At 33.7% G+C, this 9,674-nt stretch overlaps 1 protein-coding gene across 1 annotated transcript; it reads left to right on the top strand.

The window, feature by feature from the left end:
• The first annotated feature begins 1,548 nt into the window (after nt 1–1,548).
• Nucleotides 1,549–3,004, top strand: LOC140446474 (uncharacterized). The gene is made up of 2 exons (XM_072539025.1): nt 1,549–1,640; nt 1,702–3,004. The coding sequence occupies exons 1-2, from the start codon at nt 1,549–1,551 to the stop codon at nt 3,002–3,004; spliced, it is 1,395 nt and encodes a 464-aa protein (XP_072395126.1).
• Nucleotides 3,005–9,674: the final 6,670 nt, after the last annotated feature.

Here is a 9,674-nt window from a genome sequence, read left to right on the forward strand (position 1 = left end):
AATATCCTAAAGATGGCAATAAAACTGATTAAAATTATACTTATTCACGCGTAGAATGTGTAAAAATATAGTGTAATATTTGAATTTTTATTAAATATATTTTTATTAAACTGAAACCGTTCAAAATTAGACCATTACTTTGCAGCCTGAATTGGATTTTAAAGACAGATATAAATAATAATAATAATATATTTTAGATGTTGTTTTTAACACCATCTGTGATCAACTAATTTTGGAGTAACTAGTGTCATCTACAAATATTATTGAAAACAATTTAGATATATACAGTAGTTACCCTTTTTATATTTTGTTCAACGAATGTCCTAAAGATGGCAATAACACATACTAAAATTATACTGTATTCATGTGTTCATTCATACTGTATTCATTTTAGAATGTATAATATTTTAATTTTTATTAAAAATATATTTTTATTAAAATTATATTCAGTTCAGAAACAGTTCAAAATTAGACCATTACATTAATAACTTATGAAAATTATTTTCATTCTATCAATATGGTCCATTCATAATCTGTCTTTTGGGAGTAGGCTTTGGTTGCCTATATACATAATTTTGTTATTCACTTTCTACACTTTCTACACAACGGGATCTGGGGGGTCTGTTATCACATTGCCTGCCATATGAGTCTGAGTTGTAGATTTAGTTGCTTGAGAATTTTACTAGGATAGCCACTATTTAAAAATATGTTGTACAACGTTTTTAAATTCTTTTGTATGAAAATATCATTTCTAATGTGCAAGATTCTGTTCAACAACATTGTTATATTTTTGGCTTTTTGAGGGTCGAGAAAAAACAAACTAGAAATCTTAGCTACACTAGCCTAAGATACCGAAGAGATGCGAAGTGCACTGATGATAGAACAGGGAGTATAAGAGGGATTTATATGTCTTTAGTAAATTCAAAACATTGTTTCCAAATCTTGTCCCACAGCTCTTTATAACTGTTTTATTAACAATGAGATTACAATTTCTGATTAGGGTAAGGTGGGGTATAGTGAAACAAGGGGCACAGTGAAACGTTTCAAATTTCGCGGGATTTAATCATTGAAATTGTAAACAACTTAGTGTGGAATGTCAGCTGATGTAAGAAATTCGTTTAGTTCAGTTGTTTAGTGATTTACAGTGGATGATGTTGGATTTTGGGTGAGTAAAGTAAATATTTGAACGAATGATTTATTATCTGCAACTTTATTGTTTTTTAAAACTCAAATTCTTTTCTTGGGTATATAAAAGGAATAGGTATAAGGAATAAATCGCCATATTATTCTTGTTATTAAGTCTGATGGTTGTCGAATGGAAATGCACGTTAACACTGGATTTGTTTAGGGGCTGAGTGAAACAAATTTTATGGGGCACACTGAAACATGTTTCACTGTGCCCCAATAAAATTTTCGATACTAAAAAATACATAAATAATTTACTAGCAACACGAATAACATTCATATAAAGCATATTATTTTGTTTTGTAGAAAAAAATGAGAAACCGTGTACGAAAAACCAATATTGGACAGTTCTCCGAGGAATAAATGGAGAGAGCTGTTAAACTTATTCTCGAAGAGGGAATTAGCTTAAGAACAGCAGCAGACGAATGTAATGTTAATTTTGTTACATTATTTAGGTGAGTAATAATTTATATTATAAATAGATATAATTACCTTAAATATGTTTTTCTTATGCAGGTATGTTAAAAAGAAAAAAGCTGCTAACGATGAAGGATCAAATGTGAAAATTCGTTTTACTCCTACGTATAATTCCCGTTTGATATTTACTGCCGAACAAGAAAAACTTTTATCAGAGTATTTATTGATCTATCCCAAAATGTGCTATGGAAAATCAACACGTGATACACGTGAGTTGGCATACGAAATGGCCATGATAAATAATATAAATGTACCTCAAAGCTGGCATGCTAAATCAGCTGCTGGTTTGGACTGGCTGAGAGGTTTTTTAAAAAGAAATACAACATTGTCGAAGAGACAACCTGAAAAGTGTTCTATTTCTCGCTGTACATCATTTAATTGCCATACCGTTAATACTTTCTACGATAATCTTAAAGTAGCCTTACAACGTTCAACCCATTTCGCAGATGGTTCAAGAATATGGAATTTGGATGAAACTGCCACATCTACAGTAGTAAATAAATCTGTCAAAGTAATTGCAGAAAAGGGAACTAGAGGGGTATCCACTGTAGCGGCTGGGGAAAAAGGTACATTGGTGACAACCTGTTGTTATATAAGCGCATCTGGGAATACAATACCACCGGCTCTCGTTTTTCCCCGTGTAAAATTTAAAGATCATGTGTTAATAAACGGCCCACCAGGATCTTTAGGATTGGCAACTAAAAGTGGGTGGATGACTACTAAAATTTTCCCTCAGGTCATTAAGCATTTTATTAAATATACATTGTCTTCAAAGGAAAACCCAACGTTGCTAATAATGGATAATTATCACAGTCATATATGCATTGAAGTCATAAATCTAGCTAAACAAAATGGTATAACAATAGTCACACTTCCACCCCATTGCAGTGGAAAATTGCAACCACTTGATGTTTCATGTTATGCTCCAGTCAAAACATATTATGCTGCTGCCGTAGATTCTTGGCAAAAACAAAATCCAGGAAAGGTGTTCTCAATATATAACATTGCTGGTTGTGTAAATGAAGCATATCAAAAAGCCATGATTCCAACAACAATTATCAATGGCTTTAGGAAAACGGGAATTTTTCATTATAACCGCGATTTATTCACTGAAGCCGACTATATGGCCAGTTTTGTAACTGACAGACCAAATCCTGAACATTCAGACGAACTTAATCTAATCGATCCCCCAACACTCGCTGGTCCATCATCAAAATCAAATGAAGAGCTTTCACTAAATAAATCTCAAGATGTTTTGAAAACTACAAGTGAAATGAAAATAATTGATAATAAAACTTTTAGAACCTGCGGAATTCAAAGGGTATCTAAAAGCCGGCCCTAGAAAAGCGATTGGGAAAAAAAGAAAATCGGGAAGAAGCATGATCGCAACGGATACTCCTGAAAAAAATCTAATTGAGGACGCGGCACGTAAAGATGCTGCCAAAAATTCTAAAATCAACATTCCTAAAAAAAAGAAGCAACAATAAAATTATTGGTCCAAGAGTGTAGCGATGAAGAAGATCCACTTAATGAATGGTCTGATACTTCCTCAAGTGGAGGATCATTTGGCCCTGACGATGTAGAACAGGATAATGCTGTAGAATTATCTTTTACTCCAGTAGAGTTGCTAAAAGTAAATGAATTTGTATTGGTTGAATTTACAGATAAGAAAAAGATTTATTATATTGGCCGAGTCACTAAAGAAAAAAATGACGAAAATGAAAGTAGAAATTTCATTTTTAAGAAAAAGTGTTAAAGTGGCTAGAGCTTTTTCCTACCCCCAAGTTGAAGACATTGCATACGTTAATATTAATGATGTTAAATTAATATTGCCTAATCCAGAAAACAAACAAGGTACCAAAAGAAGACAGAGTTTTTTAATTTTTCAAATATCATTCTCAAATTTAGATGTACGTTAATATATAGGTAGATATACCTATGTACCTTATTTGTAATCATATTTCATATTAAAGATTTTTAGTTTTAAGACTCATTTCACTTTGTTATTAGAAAATTCCTAATGTTTCACTGTGCCCGTTGCTTTGTTTCACATTACCCCACGAATGGGACACAGTGAAACAAAATACATGATTTAAAAAAATAATTATCAAAAATCAGGTTTTTACTTTTTTTTAGATTTCAAACCAGTAATATATGTTCAATACATGCAAATATACAATTCTGCTAAAAAAATATTATAAATTGTAATACATAAGTTTCTAGTCTAAAAATAGTATTTTTCGTTTCAATGTGCCCCACCTTACCCTACTCATTAACTTCTAACTTTCAATTAACAAAGTACGCTGAATAAATGGAGGGAATCAAGACAATAATTGGTAAATAAAAAAAAAACGGTGTCGGTCTTATTGTCGTTGTTATATACTTGGCAACACAGGTAGGCAACACCGCTCACGGACACAAGGGAATGAAGTTAGTCAGTTATTGGGCAATAAAGGTTAATGATATAAAACCACGTTGTATTATTAATTATTACCTTATTTAAGTAAGAAATACCAAATACACAACAATTGGCGACGAGAATGGGATACATATGATGGTAATAACAACTACTACAGCGATTATTACGACTACTACCACTGCTACTTCAACTTCAAGTACAGTTATTTACATTATTATTATACTACATCCCCAATTATGTCTACACAAGTATCTACATTTCAATTTTCCGTTGAATCTTTCAACCAGTCTGCCACCAAATGGTCCAGGTGGGTAAAGAGGCTGGAAGGTGCTTACAAGGTATTTAAAATTCCAGACGAAATGAGATTACCTTATCTACTACACTACATGGGTTCTGAGGCCTACGACACCCTATGCGACAAGTTAGCCCCAGAAGTCCCAGAAGACAAGTCATACGACGACATTGTCAATTTAATGGATAATTTTTACAACCCTGCACCCCTGGAAATTGCAGAAATCTTCAGATTCCAATCAAAAAGGCAAGCCGAAGGAGAAACAATACAAGAATACCTTCATTCACTACAAAAGTTGTCAATTAACTGCAATTTCTCTACATATCTTAAAAGTGCTATAAGAAACCAATTTGTTTTTGGCCTACGATCGAAAAGAATACAAGCTAGACTTCTAGAATCAAAAGGACTGGACCTAGATAGAGCCGTTGAGATTGCCACAAGCATGGAGGCATCAGAAAAGGACAGTAACCAATTTTTTCATAATCAAAATTATAATAATTCTTCTTCTTCTTCTGGTTCCTATCCGTTTCGGATGTTGGAAATCATATTGGCAATCATGACCTTGCTCGCTGCGGCTCGAAACAGCTCCGTTGAGGTTTTCTTAAACCATGTTCTTAAATTCCGCAGCCATGATATTCTCCTTCTACCGGGTCCTCGCTTACCTTTGACTTTACCTTGCAATATAGACTGCAGCAGGGAGTAACGGTGCTGATTTCTCATAACGTGTCCCAGATATTGCAATTTTATGCGTTTGATCGTAAACACAATCTCTGGTTCCTTCTTCATTTTTTCTAGAACTTCGTTGTTCGTGATCCTTGCTGTCCATGATATTCTCAGCATTCTTCTATAAAGCCACATCTCAAATGCTTCAAGTTTTTTAATAGTGGTGTCTGTAAGCGTCTATGCCTCCGCCCCGTACAACAACACAGAGAAAACATAGCATCTCAAATGTCTCATTTTTGTATCCAGGGATATGTTGTGACTTTTGAAGATGGCGCTCATTTTGTTAAAGACCGTTCTTGCCTTTCCTATGCGGCACTTTATTTCCTGTACATTGCTCCACTGTTCGTTTATAATAGTTCCCAGGTAGCAATACTGTTTTACTCGCTCTATCTGCGTCCCATTAATGTATAGATGAGCCCCATTTATATTCTCCTTGCTGACAATCATTTGTTTGGTTTTGTGGGTATTAATGTTTAGTCCGTACTGTTGACTGTACTCGTTTATTCTGTCCATTAGCCTCTGAAGTCCCTCTAAACTATCTGCTATCACCATGGTGTCGTCGGCATATCTAACATTGTTTACTTTTTCACCATTTAGAAGGATGCCTTCGTCTATTCCGTAAAGAGCCTCGTTAAAAATTTTTTCTGAGTACATATTAAATATCAACGGCGATAGAATACATCCCTGTCTAACTCCGCGTAGTATTTTTATGTGATCTGTTCTATTTTTGTGATCTATTTTTATGTGATAATAATTCTAGTGTCAATATATTAAATACAAAAGCAAGGAGTGCAAATAATAATAGGATGCAATTTCAGAATAACTCTGCTGCAAATTCTTCAAACACAAATAGTAATGTATGTTATAGATGTGGAGATCCTTCACATTTAGCAAATTCTTGTTCAAAAAAACATTTAACTTGTAATTTTTGTAAAAAAGTTGGACACATTCAAAAAGTTTGTTTAAAATCAAAAAATGTTAGGTCTAACCAAGTAACTTCAGTTTGCTCAGTTCAAGAAATTTTTAAGATTAGTACTGTAAATTCAAAAGACAAATTTTTTATAAACTTAAGAGTAAACAACAATATTTTAAAATATGAAATTGATTCAGGTGCTGCTGTTACCATTGTAAACAAAAATGTATTTGACACATATTTTTCTACACTACAATTACAGAAATCTGATGTAAAATTAACTACATACTGTAAAAATCATTTAAATGTTTTAGGGTTAACTCCAGTGGAGGTTGAGCACCAGGGAATAAGGCAAATGTTAAAGTTGTACGTGGTGGATGGTGAGGGTCAATCACTAGTTGGAAGAGAATGGATACGTGCCCTTGGAATTAAACTACATGAGGTAAATACAATATCACATGAGAACTCTAAAGTCTCAAGTTTATTAGATAAATACCAACATTTGTTTGAAAAGTCAATTGGTGAAATTATAGGTTTAGAAGCTGAAATTCATTTAAAACCTGGTAGTATAGGAAGGTTTCATAAGGCTCGCCCAGTTGCTTTTGCATTACGTCCTAAAGTGGAAGCTGAGTTAGAGTCGTTAGTTGATCAGGGTGTTTTACAAAAAGTAGAGTTTTCAGATTGGGCAACCCCAATTGTCCCAGTTGTCAAACTCAATGGGGACATACGCATTTGTGGGGATTTTAAAATTACTTTAAATCCCTGTATTGAAGTGGACGAATATCCTTTAACTACCCCTGATGATCTTCTATCACAGTTAGCAGGGGGCGATAAGTATTCAAAAATAGACATTACAAAAGCTTATTTGCATTTACCTATAAAAAGTGAAATGAAACATTTACTTACACTTAATACTCACAAAGGTCTGTACCGCCCAAACCGTTTAATGTTCGGTATTGCAAGTGCTCCTGCCAAATGGCAACGTTTAATGGAACAAATGTTACAAGGAATCGATGGTATTTCTGTGTTCCTAGATGATATAAGAATTACTGCCCCAAATACTGATATACATTTACAAAGACTTGAACAAGTGTTACAAAAATTATCTGAACATAATTTACATATAAATTTAGACAAAAGTGAATTTTTAAAAGACGAAATTGAATACTGCGGATACAAAATAAATAAATTTGGTATTACTAGTAGCTCAGATAAAGTAGATGCAATTGTAAATGCTTCAATACCAGAAAATAAAACTCAAGTCCGAAGTTTTTGTGGGTTAGTTAATTATTACAGACGTTTTTTACAACATATCTCTACAATATTAAAACCTTTAACAAATCTACTTAAAAATCATGTTGAATTTGAATGGTCCCGAGAGTGTCAAATGGCATTTGATAAAACCAAAAGGCTTATTTCTTCTAAAAATGTTTTGTGTCACTACGACCCAAATTTGCCATTAGTCCTTGCAACTGATGCATCCCCTTATGGTGTTGGTGCAGTACTGTCCCATATTTTTCCAGACGGTACAGAAAGACCGATACAATTTGCTTCTCAAATGTTAACCCTTACACAGCAAAAGTACTCTCAAATAGATAAAGAGGCATACAGCATTATTTTTGGTGTGAAAAAGTTCTTCAATTACCTATATGCTAGAAATTTTATTTTATACACTGATCATAAACCTTTAGTTCAGATTTTTGCACCAGATAAAAGTCTACCAGTTTTAAGTGCTACAAGAATGCAGTATTATGCAATTTTCTTACAAGGTCTAAAGTATGATATTCGATACAAAAATACAGATTCTCATTTTAATGCAGATGCTCCTTCACGTTTACCTATTAAAAATGAACAAAATTATACTCATGATGAACCAGACATATTCGAACTTAATCAGATTGAAAATTTACCTACAGATGTTAACAGTTTATCTTTTCATACCAAAAATGATGCTACTTTACAAAAGTTACTATTAGGTTTACAAACTGGTGAGGTTGTTGAAAAACAATTCAGATTTAACGTAGATCAATCAGAGTTTTCACTACAGTCTGGAGTCATAATGAGAGGACAACGAGTTTTAATACCTATGAAATTAAGAAATAAAATTCTGCAGGAATTACACACTGCGCATTTTGGTATGGTGAGAATGAAGTCTTTAGCCCGGAGTTACTGCTGGTGGCCTTTCATAGACAAGGATATTGAATCTTTATGTAAAAATTGTTTTCATTGCAACAAGCACAAAAACAATCCTGTTAAGCACAATTCCCACATCTGGGAAACACCTAAATTTTGCTTTGAAAGAGTACATGCTGACTATGCTGGACCTTTTAACGGAGGCTATTACTTCATTTTAGTCGATTCTTTTAGTAAGTGGCCTGAAATACATTTCACGAAAGACACTACTACAAAAACTACAATCGAAATTTGTAGAAAAATCTTCACTACTTTCGGAATACCCACAGTATTTGTTACTGATAATGGTAGACAATTTGATTCTCATGAATTTAGAGAATTTATGAAGAATAATGGTATCACACATAAATTTACTGCACCCTATCACCCAGCCACGAATGGCCAGGGGGAGAGATATGTCCAAACACTAAAAAATTGTCTGCGAGCCATGCACAGTGAAGAGAAAGACAGAGAACTTGAATTGTGCAAGTTACTAATGCAGTATCGTAGAACACCTCACACAGTAACTGGCAAAAGCCCGTCTGAACGTATGCTAGGAAGGCAGATTAGAAATAGATTAGATTTACTTGAACCTTTTACTCATGACAAAAATGCTTACACAGACCAGAGTCTTAGAAATGTTGCTATAGATACCAGAGTCTCAGTGCGAGATTACTTTAATGCCAAATGGCAATTTGGCAAGGTTATACTAAGGTTAGGATTATTACATTATTTAGTTGAGTTAGATGATGGTAGGACGTGGAGACGTCATATTGACCAAATGAGAGTAATTGGGCAGGATACACCTATAGAATATAACCCAACTTGTTTCATTCCTGATACAGTTACACATAGTATAGTTCTAAGGGAGGTATCTGTCCCTGAACCCAATTCCGTTTCACCACCTACAAATGTACAAGAACTTCTAAATGATACAATAGAGCCAACAGTACCTGAGGCTCACACTGAAGCTGAACCAGTGTTAAGACGTTCAAGTAGTGTATGTAAACCTGTTCAGAGGATGAATTTGTAAGTACATCTTTATTTCAATCTGTATTTATGAATTTTGGTCAAGAGAGGAGGTATTATATACTTGGCAACACAGGTAGGCAACACCGCTCACGGACACAAGGGAATGAAGTTAGTCAGTTATTGGGCAATAAAGGTTAATGATATAAAACCACGTTGTATTATTAATTATTACCTTATTTAAGTAAGAAATACCAAATACACAACAGTCGTTTATTCCAATCTTTTCGTAATATAGGTAATAGTGGAGGCTGGCCTAAAATGACAATTTTTTGACAGTGTCATACTTTTAAAACAAGTCAACTTAAAGAAACATTAGAAACTGCTGTAGGTTATAAAGAAACGAAACCAGTCATCCATTACAGAAAAAAATGAACAAACATTCAAATGTATTAACCATTTTACCCCAACAAGTCTGTCTAAAATGGCATATTAATACAAAAACAACATGAAATACAACTCCT

The sequence above is a fragment of the Diabrotica undecimpunctata genome, chromosome 7, assembly GCF_040954645.1.
Source record: "Diabrotica undecimpunctata isolate CICGRU chromosome 7, icDiaUnde3, whole genome shotgun sequence".
In the NCBI taxonomy this organism is placed as follows: Eukaryota; Metazoa; Arthropoda; class Insecta; order Coleoptera; family Chrysomelidae; genus Diabrotica; species Diabrotica undecimpunctata.